Consider the following 12989-nt stretch of genomic DNA (forward strand, 5'->3'; position numbering starts at 1 on the left):
GTTGGGCTCTGTGCTGACAGCCCAGAGCCTGGAGCCTGCTTCTGATTCTGTGTCTGCCCCTCCCCTGCTCATGCTCTGTCTCTCTCTGTCTCAAAAATAAATAAAAACATTTAAAAATTTTTTAAAAAAAGAAAATATAGACTGAAGGGACGCTACTGTGCCATCACCGGAACTTGAACTTTTTTATAATTTTTTCATCACATCTGCATACGTTTGAAATCTTCGAGTACAGATACACGTGTTACTATGTTTTCCAACGTTCACTAATTAAAGATTTTGTGAATTCTCACATGTCCATAGCTCACTCGCGCTCGCACACACTGAGAATCTCCGTGGTGGAGTCCTCAGACGTCTCCAGGTGACGTGGCTGCTGGTTTGTTCTCCAGATCACACCCCCTTAACTGTTGAAAATATCCATAAAAACATGGAAAGAGATGTAAAGTCACAAAAGCATAAAAGCCAGAGATACTCATCAATGGGTTAGCATTTAACCCAAAGTTAGGTACAAACATGGTCCTGATGTATAAAAGGCAGTAACATTTTAGCTTTGCACAAACTCCCACTGCGCATCCCTAATGGAGAGGATTTTCGGGAGCCAGATATAGGGAAGACATCGCCACAGACCCCTGGGGCCACTCTGGCAGAGGGTCGAAGCTTTGCTGCACTGTCCGATCTTCCCAGGCATCCCGTTGCCGTTACTTCTCTTTCTCTCTCAGGGGCTACAGTTTCCAAGATTTCAGCAACTCTGGGCAGATAGGAAAGACAGCGGCTCACCGAGTTCTGGAACATGAGATCAGTGTTAAGAAGGGACAAAGCCTGGATGAGCCACTGGAATGGTGCCTTCCAGAAGTTGTAGCTTTGCCCGTACTGGTTTTCCAGACTGCTTTAAATCATGCAGGAATGGTATCTCTTCTTCCTAGTCAGGGGACCAAAACACGGAAGCAATACAAGTCCTTCCTCCGTCCAATGGCGTCCCACCAGAAAAATTACTTCCAGGCATCAGAAATTTGGCCAGTCGCTCTGCACACCAAGTGCTCCCCCCGGTCTCGCTAAGAGGAGTTCTCGACGGCAGCCGGGTGGCTAGAATAAGGTATGTAAGTCACTGAAAACCCAACAGCTGTTCCAACTCCCTTCTCATGTTCTGCCTTTCCTATCTGGGGACCTGAAATATTCAGAGACTCGCATCTCAGGCTCCCTTGCAGCCAAGTCTGACCAGGGAACCCTCTGCTTCTGGCCAATGAGACATGACGGGAAGTCTTCAGCTAGGTCTGAAAATTAAACTGACAGAGACAGATTAAGAGGGAAAAAGTATCCACGTGAATTTAATGTGAGTTCTACGTGACACGGGAGCCCTCAGGAACTAAAGAGTAAGAAATGGTTAAACCTGAGTGTCGTTATGCTCTGTTTGATGAAGCGTGGACAGCCACCGAGCATATGACAGGTCAAGGTGTGTGAGGTAAGTGTTGTGAACTGGGGAGACTGGGCGAGGCCTGTTTGTTCGGATGCTTCGTGGTCTCTCTCTGTCTTCAGAGATAAGATTGTTCCCTTCCTGTGGGTGTGGGGAGGGCATCTCCCATGTAAGGGTGTCACCTGCTTCAGGGGGAAAGGGCAGGGAGAAGGCCAGAGGGACCCTCCTGCTTCTGCCATTTTCTCAAACTCCTTCAGCTTAAAGCATTCAATAAGCCAAGGCACCACATTTCGGGGCTAGCGTATTCTGAAGCCCATCCTCTTCCAGGGTGCTTCTGGAAAGTTCCCTCCATGAAAAAAAGAAAGAGGCCTTACCGCAAGCCTTCTTCCACCGTCACTTGCCTTTGAATTTGGTTGCGAGAGAATCTTAAGCCTGGGGCTGTGGCGGCCTCTTTGCACCTATGGTGACAAACCAGGGGCAAAAGCCAACCCTCTGAGGAGGCAGGAACAGAAGAATGGATAGAGTATGAATCCTTGGAGACACCAAACTCAACTCGGTCTTCTCACCAATTAAACAGCGAATGCCACAATGTTTTAAAGCCTCGTTTTTTAGGTTTTGGTTTCCTACGGTCAAAAATATCATAACTGATCTGGGGGCTGGATACAGAGAAAGCAACAAATCTGGCCACTGGCAAGTATGTTCTAAATACAAAGGCGAAGGATGCATTTTAAGATTTCTTTTTATAGGAAACATACATACATTTTTGGAAAGCATCTGTTTTCTGTTCTCTATACATTTTGTAAGAGTAGACTCCGAAAAAAGAGATTAGGACAACGCCCGACGACGAGAACAAATCCAGGTGAAGACAGAGCTGAGGACACAGGTGCAGACAGGCCTTTGTGAACCTGTCATGAGCGTGAGGACACTAACGCCGCCGGAGCAGAACTATATTCTGAGATCTGCGACGTAGGAGAGGCTATTCTAGGTGCACATAAGCAGGACAAGAAGACAGAGAGTGGGGACGCCTGGGTGGCTCAGTCTGTTAAGCATCCGACTTCGGCTCAGGTCATGATCTCATGGTTTGTAAGTTCGATCCCCACGAAGGGGTCTCTGCTCTCAGTGCTTTGGTCTCCCTCTCTGCCCCTCGCCGTTCCGTGCTCTCTTTCTGTCAAAAACAAATAAACATTAAAAAAAAAAAAAGATACAGGTGGGAAATGAGATGAATATGTATAAGTAACACATAAATAATTATTACTAAACAAATAGGGGGAAACCCAAAATACTAGAAGAAATCTTTCCTGAGTAGAAGAACTCAAGTGGAAGCAGAAAAGCGTGAAAGAAACAAGTAGCCAGACTTATCCCGGCGGAAGTCTCACAGTGAAGGAGGGAAGGAAGGATGGAAAGGCAAAAAAGCGCAAAGGAAAGAAAGAAAAGAATGGAAGTCTTGTGAATAATCAGGCAGAAAAAGAGAGTTAATAGGGCAAGATGAAGGGAAGGGCTAATAAGCCAGTGTAAGCAGCGTCCCCTCTGGGTACCTCCCTAGCGCAGGGAATTTGGAGAAGCCTGGTTTCCGAAAAGTGTGCCTGTATACGTACTGCTAAATCAAACCTGAGATTTGAAAAATGAAAAAGAAAGCAAAGTTCCTATCGTTTTTTGTTTTCGAAAGGCCAAACAACAGCAGGTAGAGAGGGAGGCCACATTTCCTGTTGGGCTGAGTTTCATTGTACGCTAAGGGGGATTGGGAGGCAGGCAGGGGGACTAGATGCAAGCTAGTGCCCAGTATTTACCACCACCAGGGGCCCCACACGTGGTCTAGGGCCCAGGGGCAGCAGCCGGGACCTTTGACAGCTGGTGGAAACAGCACACCTCAACTCTCCAGGGGCCATACCCTCTGGGCCTGGGGGAGCTCTCTGGGCCAGCGCCCTTCCCCCACGTGACAACCAGGAGTCTGTACTGAGCCCTCCTGGCAGGCCCTGTGTGGGTCCCTTGATGAGTTTTGTCCCTTGATGGCGACAGTCCTACTCTCAAGGCGCTCCCAATCTAAGGCAGGAGACGGGCGCAACTAAATACGATCCAGGGTGCTGTAAAGTCATGGACAGAAGAGGAGAGAGATTAACGCTAACCAGAGGGCGTCTGGAAAGGTTTTGTAGAGAAGGCGATATTCAAACTGTATCTTCAGAGATGACTCAGGTTTCCCCTAGACTCTGAAGTTAGGGGAGAGACATACCCTGAGGGGGAACAGCTGGAAGAGAAGCACAAGTCTGGGAAAGTGCATGGCATTTTCCAGAAACAGCAAGTAGTCCGGATGGGCTGGGAGGAACCGGTGTCTGGAGACTGTTGTGGGGGCTGAAAACCCGAGTCCCTGACGGGTGCTGCTAAACAGTGAGTCTGAACAGCCAGAGAACACGGGGCTCACGTTTCATAAAGAATAAATATATGAGTGATAACGAGACGGTTTACGGTGTCTCCGGTGGTGCTATATTAACAGGCTAAAAATAGTGCTGAAAGCTTTATAGAAATGCTAATGCTATGCTGTTCAAATGCTAAGCATTTATGTAAATATAAAGTTGTAAATGCTAACCATTCCATAATACTGGGCCTTAATCTTAGTCTGCCGACAAAACCTTGGGGAGGAGAGGACCAAGGATCAGTGTTCTGGAGGGCTCTTATCATTCATTCATTTATTCCATCACTCAGCAAACATTTACTGAGTATTTACCTTGCGCCAAAGACCACAGATGAGAATACAGACATAAGGAAAGTAGAGTTCTTAGACGTTCGGTTTAACAGGTGGAGACAAATGGGTAAATAAGTGAGCACCTTGAAAGATGACAGGTGCACTAGAAACACATTCTTTGGGCGGCAGGAGCCCAGGGGGGTGAGGGGTGAAGCTCGCAAAATAAGGCCGAGCAGCGTGGCCTTCCTGGGGGAGGTGGCGCTTGGGATGACTCTTGAAAGATGAGTTGGGATGGAAGATATTCAGGGAGGCGGAGTGGAGAAAGGGGAGACCACATCTGCAAGGCCATTTGGGGGCCACTGCAAGTTTCCCCCCCCCGAGCAAAACGTGAAGTGGGGGGGTCTTTGAAACCTCAGAGGCATTCGCACCGGGGCACGCCGTCCAATTCCCTGGCTATCTGCCAGAGGAACCTGTGTGTGCACGTTTTGCCGTCTGTTGTAGGATTTAGTGAGCCGACAAGTGTTCATGGTGCGCCCATTATGTACCCAGGCTGGAACAGACATATGGGGCAAGAGAGGAAAGCAGAGAGCAGGCAGAAACGCAAATATTATGCAAAATTGTGTCGTGTGCGAGCCAGTGACAGCGTGGTTTCATGTGAGTCACCACAAGCGGCGGACAATGCAGCTATTGTGGCCTCGCCTCGCCGGGGGAGGCTCCTGCCCTTTGTGCCCTCCGTGTGGGTCTCCGTGCACGTACGTGAGGCCCCGTGGCTGTGATGGCATCTTCCGCAAGTGCTTTTACTTCCTTACCTTGTAGCACAGGCGTCGTGGCTTCAACAGGGACGCTGCTGGACTTCTAGCGAAGCAGCAAGACAGAGAAGTAGGCATGACCCAGCAGCACTGCGGGTCCCGGGTGTGAGTCCGCGCGTAGTTGCCATTTCTGTGATGTCCACGAAAGGCTGGGAGTTCCCTGTGGCCCCTTTGGGGCCATGTCCTTGAATGTTAAGGAAAGGGCCCCCATTGAGCAAGGCCATGAGCAAATGGGATGGCAATGCTAAATGTCACCATGAACGTGAAGTGCAGGGTGTTTGACTTCAGGGCTGGGTGTTCTTTGAAAAGGCATTCATCAGAATTCCTCATCCTGCCCTCTCCTTCAGGACCGGCTGCTGCTTCTGGGTCCAGCGAGCTGCCCAATCTCTCTCATCTGCGTTTAGGCAGACCCCACCTGCCTGCGACGCACTCCTTCCTCCTGTTCATGGCCAGATTTCTTGAAAAAGTTATTTCTACCTTCTGGCATCCGTAGAATAATGTCTTGCTTTTATCATCATCATCATCATCAAAAAAAAAAAAAAGAAAGTCCACTTTTTATGTCTCTTCACTGTTTTTTATGGTAAATTAGCACCAGGAAAATGCCCTGTCGTGGAAGTCCTGAGGTGTCACAGGACTACAATCTAGGGTGATTAGGGACTCACCTTCCACGGGCTCGTTGGAATTCAAAATCCCAAGTGGGCAGCTGGAGACTGTAAGGGAACTTCAGCAGTAACAAGGAGCAGCACCAAGATGAGTGAAATTTGTTTAGATCAGGATCCCTTAAAGCATATCTCAGGGAGGACACGCCCCTCAAATGTAATACACACAGTTAAGCCCTTAGCTTAATTCTGTGACATATCACCCCTGTTGGTATGCCCCCTGTGTGGGAATAGGGTCATAGAATGTCCTCTGCACCCTTTAAGATTTTAAGGGCCAACTCCCTAGATAGACAGAAAAATAGATATAGATAGATAGACAGATAGATAGATAGATAATGTTGTGATATATAAAAAAATTTTTAAACTCAGGGCGCCTGGGTGGCCCAGTTGGTTGAGCGTACAACTTCAGCTCAGGTCATGATCTCGTGGTTCACTAGTTCCAGCCCCATGTTGGGCTCTGTGCTGACAGCTCAGAGCCTGGGGCCTCCTTCGGATTCTGTGTCTCCCTCTCGCTCTACCCCTCCACTGCTCATGCTCTGTCTCGCTCTCAAATAAATAAACTAATTAATTAATTTAAAAAAACTTTTACGCTTGTAATTTTGTTTTTTTTGTTTTTTTTTTTTTAATTTTTTTTTTCAACGTTTATTTATTTTTGGGACAGAGAGAGACAGAGCATGAACGGGGGGAGGGGCAGAGAGAGAGGGAGACACAGAATCGGAAACAGGCTCCTGGCTCCGAGCCATCAGCCCAGAGCCTGACGCGGGGCTCGAACTCACGGACCGCGAGATCGTGACCTGGCTGAAGTCGGACGCTTAACCGACTGCGCCACCCAGGCGCCCCATACGCTTGTAATTTTGTAAAAAGAATTTTTAGTAATTCATATGGAAATAATTTTATTGTAACTCTGAGGAATTATACTCAGCGCTAGCTGCTGGGTATCTAGAGGGACCTTGACAAACTGGGATGGTTTCCAGACCCTTTGCACACATCCCAATTTGTCCGTGTCCCGTGAACGCTGACTAAAAGAATCAGCATATGAAGCTAAGTCCAGAAAGCGGACAAAGAAGCTGGATCTCTCTTCCGTCAGGAGCATTTCCCCCACAGTATAAGGAGCAGGCTTTGTGACTTGCCCACCTCAGACTCTGTCTGAAGTAACATGATAGAGCAGCAAAGGAAGGGAATCTGGTATGTCAAGAAGCCTTTCTTTTGGTAGGAAAACACTATCTCCCAGCTAACAAAGGGGGGAAACAAGAGGGGAAGGAGAGGGCGAAGTGGCAAGGGCAATCTTCTGCCACTCAAGCAGTTGCAGCATCTATTCTGCCATGTCCCTGACTCAGTATCCCCTCATTGCTGCCCTGTGTCACTCTAAATCCCCTCCTGGGGTGCCTCCCTCAATCTGCCTTACAAGCGTTTCATTCTTCAATGTCGTTTATTTTTTTAATATGAATAGCAGAGGCCAATTGCCAAAACATATAAAAGCTAATCAATATGTCAAAAGTAGATAAAATTGGGGGGCCTGGGTGGCTCACTCAGTCAAGCATCTGACTCTTGATTTCGGCTTAGGTTGTGATCTCACAGTTGGTGGGTTCAAGCCCTACACTGGGCTTCATGCTGACAGTGTGGAACTTGCTGGAGATTCTCTCTCTCTGTGTCCCTCCCCCACCTCAAAAATAAATAAAATAAGAAACTTAAAAAATAATAGATAAAATGAACAGTGGGAGATAGAGATACGAAGTAATACAATATTCTTATCAAAATGTGAGAATTTGACCCGATTCTCCTTGTCATAGAGAAATATGTTGCTGAGGATTTCAAGATCACATGGGGGGGAAATATGTGGAAATTTAGCACATGAATGATCTTATAAGAGAGTACCTTTTTTGTTGTTGTTGTTGATTTGTTTATTTATTTTGAGAGAAAGGGAAAAAGTGGGGCAGGAGCAGAGACAGAGGAGGAGGAGGAGGAGAGCCTGATGTGGGGCTGGAACTCATGAACCATGAGATCATGAACTAAGCTGAAATTGAGAGTCAGATGCTTAACCAACTGAGTCACCCAGGAGCCACTATAAGAGACTACTTTAAAGCCATTTTGGGGGCGCCTGGGTGGCGCAGTCGGTTAAGCGTCCGACTGCAGCCAGGTCACGATCTCGCAGTCCGTGAGTTCGAGCCCTGCGTCGGGCTCTGGGCTGATGGCTCAGAGCCTGGAGCCTGTTTCCGATTCTGTGTCTCCCTCTCTCTCTGCCCCTCCCCCGTTCATGCTCTGTCTCTCTCTGTCCCAAAAATAAATAAACGTTGAAAAAAAAATTTAAAAAAAAGCCATTTTGCACGTAAAAACTAAAACACTGCATAATAAATAATAGATAATAGAGATATCACCAGAATTTTGGGTTTCTTGGGGGCAACTATATAACTACATCTGGTTGTCCTTATTTCCCTCTCTGTGTGTGTGTGTGTGTGTGTGTGTGTGTGTGTGTGTGTACTTCCCACTACCTACAGAAATATCTTCCATGTACTGGTGCTAAATATTTGTTTTTTACTTAGCTGGATAAATTGCTAATTTAATTTCACTTTAATGGTTTATGTTCACTATGCTCATGAATTACTTTTATTTTATTGTGGGTTCTTGCACTTTTATTTGCTCCTCCATCTAAATGTTCAATCCTTTTTAGATTTATTTTTTGAAGTCACCTATGTCCCAGGATCCTGGAGATGTAAAATACCTTGGGTATTTCTGGTGGGAAGAGACTCAGACCAACTTTATTTGACCTGCTTCACTTCCTAGAGCTGAACATCATTTTTAACTCCCCCGCCACAATGACAGGCTTAAATAGCCCTTGTTCAGCCTGTGATAATTGTGTGCCCATGCACATTTCTAGTCTATTCTGTACACATCTCAGTTCTGTTCCTTCTCCAACTCCTTTGCTGTTGTCTGTCTTCTAGATGTCGGCATTCCCCAGGTCCCAGGACTACTCCTCCTTCTTCAGCCCTTCTCTTCACCTCCCTACCTGATTGCATTCATTCCCCTGCTTTTAAATCCCAAATAAATGCTGCTGAATTCCACGTACCTATTTGTCCACAGGGTATTGAACATTATAAAATCACTCAACCAACAGGTCAAACCAGGAAGCCATCTTGGGCTCTGACCCACCTCTTCTCCTTCTAACTCCCAATTCACAAGCAAATGTAGTTGTTATTACTTCCAAATTCACTTTTTTTTTTATTTTAATTTTAGAGAGAGAGAGAGCACTTGTGAGCTGGGGAAGGGGACTAGAGGAAGAAAGAGAGAGAGAGAGAATCTTAAGCAGGCTCCACACTCAGTGCAGAGCCCGATGCAGGTCTCGAGCCCATGACCCTGGGATCATGACCTGAGCCAAAATTACGAATTGGATGCTCAACCAACTGAACCACCCAGGCACCCTACCTCCAAATTAACTCTTGAATCTGTCTACGTGTCTCCAGGTCTACTCTGAACATCCAAGCTACTATCATCTCTTGTCAACTCTAAGGCAACACACTTTTCTCTGTTACCAGTCTTGCTTCTGGAAGAACTAGTCTGCACCCAGCAGCAAGAAACTTGGTGTCAGTCCCCCCATGCTATTCAGTGTGCATTGGCCCCATTATACTTGGAAAACAATAGAAGGTGTCACTGTGGGACACCTGGGTGGCTCAGTCGGTTTAGCATCCGACTTCGATTCAGGTCATGATCTTGCAGTTTGTGAGTTCGAGCCCCGCATCAGGCTCGCAGCTGTCAGCCTGTCAGCACAGAGTCCATTTCAGATCCTCTGTCCCCCTCTATCTGCCCCTCCCCTGCTTACGTTCTCCCCCGAAATAAGTATTTAAAAAATAAATAAAAGGTGTCACTGTGACTTGCAGGGCTCTGTTTGAAGTGTGCCCTCTGTGTCTACCCCGATTTACTGGATCCTATTTACTTCTCCAAGCTGGGGTTGCACCCCACATGTGATGTACTAGCTGCCCAGCAGTTCCAGAATTTGCTTTCCTGTGTCATGCCTTTCAGTTGCAAACTACTGTTTCCTGTGCCTGCAGTGCTCTTCCCTGCGCTGCCCTCGGTTACTTTTTGTTTCGTTTTGTTTCTGTTTTGACAAACTACAGATATACACATGTAATAAACACCCTCCTACCTACTTCTGAAAATTAATGCCTGTTAACATTTTGCTATTTTTCCTCAGTTGTTAACATTAAAATAACAAAACAAGACGAAGTCCCTTTTGTCCTTCTTCCCCCAAGTCCTATTCCCCTTCCTCCGTACTCACAGCAAGTAATGGATGTTGTAGGTTCCCTCCCCTGCATCCATTTCCTTCTTCCTTCTTTCTGATACAACCTTAACTTTGTTAAGGCATACGCGCGCGTGCGCGCGCACGCGCGCACACACACACACACACACACACACACACACACACTACCCTCATATTTCAGCAAGAGCCAACTGTGGCCAGATGTGACCAAGGAGAAATGAGGGCAGGTTTCCTGGAGGTTGTGGTTCATTTTTCCCCAGGTTACACAAGGGGAATGGAGGTTTCTACCCTTTCTACTCTGCCTTGGAGGTTTGCCTTTAGAGAAAAGCCTACCATGGGGCCCGAGGAACTGGGCTGGCTGAATTTCTGATCCAACACCAAAGCAGGAACCAAACGGGGTTGCTCTTGTTTGTTCAGTCTTTATCATCTGTCATCTGCTTATCTTGCGTAGCTGTCTGCTGGCCACTGAAAAACAACAGTGGCACCACAAATAGAAGGAAATGACTTCCTAAATGTCCTCACCCCTCTCCTCCAAAAATGAAAGAAAAAGGATATTTCCATTTATATCTAATCATTTTTGTTAATATATTACTTTACTATATTAATGTGTGTGTGTGTATACTCAGTGCCCCGAAAAGCTTACGCACACAAGCTTCAGTCTCCATTCAGACATAAAATGTTTAAACTAATGGTGCAGAACTGACCTCTCTGTCTCTCCTCTCTGCCTGTAGGTTGCGGCATGTTTACTCTCCTGTCGTCCGTCACTGCTGCTGTCAGTGGCCTCCTGGTGGGTTATGAACTGGGGCTCATCTCTGGAGCCCTTCTGCAGATAAGAACCTTATTAGCCCTAACCTGCCACGAGCAGGAGATGGTTGTGAGCTCCCTCCTCATGGGGGCCTTGCTCGCCTCTCTCACTGGAGGGGTCCTGATTGACAGATATGGACGAAGGGCTGCCATCATCTTGTCATCCTGCCTACTTGGACTCGGAAGCCTGGTGTTGATACTCAGTTCATCTTACACGGTCCTCATAGCGGGACGCGTTGCTCTAGGGGTTTCCATTTCACTCTCTTCAATTGCCACATGTGTTTACATCGCAGAGATTGCTCCCCAACACAGAAGAGGCCTGCTTGTGTCACTGAATGAGCTGATGATTGTCATCGGCATACTTTTTGCCTACATCTCAAATTATGCGTTTGCCAATGTTTCCCATGGCTGGAAGTACATGTTTGGCCTTGTCATTCCCTTGGGAATTTTGCAGGCAATTGCAATGTATTTTCTGCCTCCGAGTCCCCGGTTTCTGGTGATGAAAGGACACGAGGAAGCTGCTAGCAAGGTTCTCAGAAGGTTGAGAGCCGTCTCAGATACAACTGAGGAACTCACTGGGATCAAATCTTCCCTGAAAGATGAATATCAGTATAGTTTCTGGGATCTGTTTCGATCAAAGGACAACATGAGGACCCGGATAATGATAGGCCTAACATTGGTATTTTTTGTGCAAGTCACTGGTCAGCCAAACATATTATTCTATGCGTCAACTGTTTTGAAGTCCGTTGGCTTCCAAAGCAATGAGGCAGCGAGCCTCGCCTCCACTGGGGTTGGGGTCGTCAAGGTCATCAGCACCATCCCCGCCACTCTTCTTGTAGACCACGTGGGGAGCAAAACCTTCCTTTGTATCGGCTCCTCTGTGATGGCAGCTTCATTGATGACCATGGGCATCGTGAATCTCAACATCCCCATGAACTTCACCAATATCTGCAGAAGCCATAGCCCTGTCAACCAATCATTGGATGAGTCTGTGTTCTATGGGCCCGGAAACCTGTCAGCCAGTGATGACACTCTTAGAGAGCTCTATAAGGAGCTCACTGCCCGCAGCCAAAGCTCCCTAATGCCCATGAGAAATGACATGGATAAGAAAGGAGTGACACACTTACCAAATACTGGACTGAGCCAAGCTCAATACCAGATAGTCACAGATCCCGCGGACGTCCCAGCTTTCTTGAAATGGCTTTCCTTAGCCAGCTTGCTTGTTTATGTTGCTGCTTTTTCCATTGGTCTAGGACCAAGTAAGTATCCTATTTTTTTATTCCTTCCCTCTTTGCCCTTATGAATGCTAACTTGTTGCCTTTGGCCATCAGAACGTCTTATGGCTATGGTACCTTGCACATGAACCTACTAGACGTAAGATGGGGATAATACTGGCCACCTGACATTTCTACTCATGTGGAAAGTATGCTTGGCTCATACCTCTCTTGTGAGATGTGCAGGGCTGGTATTCAACAGAAGGATTAGTTTTCCATTATCTGTCGCAGGAGGATAATTTAACAGCAATTGATTGGGGATAAACCAGACCTCAAAAGATGAGTATTGTGCAAGAAATCTGTGTTTTATGAAAGCAGTTTACTGGAATAACATTTTCTCCCATATCATTCCTGAGTGTCTTCGTGAATGGAAGGAAAAAATCAAGCTTTTAGATTTTCTCAAAGACACACTGGTGGATGCATTCAGTAATAATGAAGAACAGGGAACGATGAGCTGGGAAGGAGAGTGGATTATTCCTGTAAGTAGTGTATGTTTTATCACCAGAGTAACCTCCCTGAGCACTTTACTCATTAAGCAGGAGAATGGGAGTCAAGTTACTCCCATTCAATACAATATAAACAATTTACAGGGAGATAGCTACACGGTTGTTTTATTTTATATAGCTGGTCTAGTCCGATGACAAAGTTCAAACACTTCTCTTGAGCAAACTCTCTACGGTTTTCTAGAACAGATTGTTGGTGGCAGTTCCTCGTCTTTTAGCCTCACACACAAAATCCAAACCTCTCTTTAGGGAAGTATAAGTCAACTCCTGCAACTCTCCCTCTCCCCCATTCTTTCCCTCTTTCCCTCTTCCTTTCTTCCTTCCTCTCTCCCACAAAGTTTTGCTGTTGTTGTTTACAAGGATCAGGGACCAAGCAGAGCTGCTCAGATAAAAGGAAATATTGGAGCTTAAGAACATGAGAAGACATTGGTTATGTTGAAGGAGAGGGAATCTCATGGACAAATTTAGGTTTCTGGTTCCAGGACCTGACAATGTTCCTAGAAAGAAAGTCACTTTAGGGCTTGCTCTGGTGATCTACTGTTAGGTCATTAACTATTCGTTCAGGTGATATGTATCAAGTGACTAATTTTTTAATAACAAACA

The 12989-nt window shown here is 46.4% G+C and overlaps 1 protein-coding gene and 1 long non-coding RNA gene across 2 annotated transcripts in view; one reads left to right on the forward strand and one right to left on the reverse strand.

Annotated features, from left to right (window-relative positions):
• SLC2A12 (solute carrier family 2 member 12) overlaps positions 1-12989 on the forward strand; it is a 59441-nt gene that overhangs the window by 9655 nt on the left and 36797 nt on the right. Inside the window, 1 exon segment of the mRNA XM_047101564.1 lies at positions 10537-11868. Within this exon segment, the coding sequence (XP_046957520.1) occupies positions 10537-11868 (1332 nt within the window).
• Positions 2536-9875, reverse strand: LOC124528155 (uncharacterized). Its single transcript, XR_006966106.1, has 3 exons — positions 9824-9875; positions 4895-5399; positions 2536-2573 (listed from the first exon to the last, which is right to left on the reverse strand). It is a non-coding gene; the product is annotated as an uncharacterized LOC124528155 (long non-coding RNA).

The sequence above is a fragment of the Lynx rufus genome, unplaced genomic scaffold (assembly GCF_022079265.1).
Source record: "Lynx rufus isolate CCGP_SWC_20201006 ecotype Redwood Valley unplaced genomic scaffold, mLynRuf1.p SCAF_6, whole genome shotgun sequence".
Taxonomy (NCBI): domain Eukaryota; kingdom Metazoa; phylum Chordata; class Mammalia; order Carnivora; family Felidae; genus Lynx; species Lynx rufus.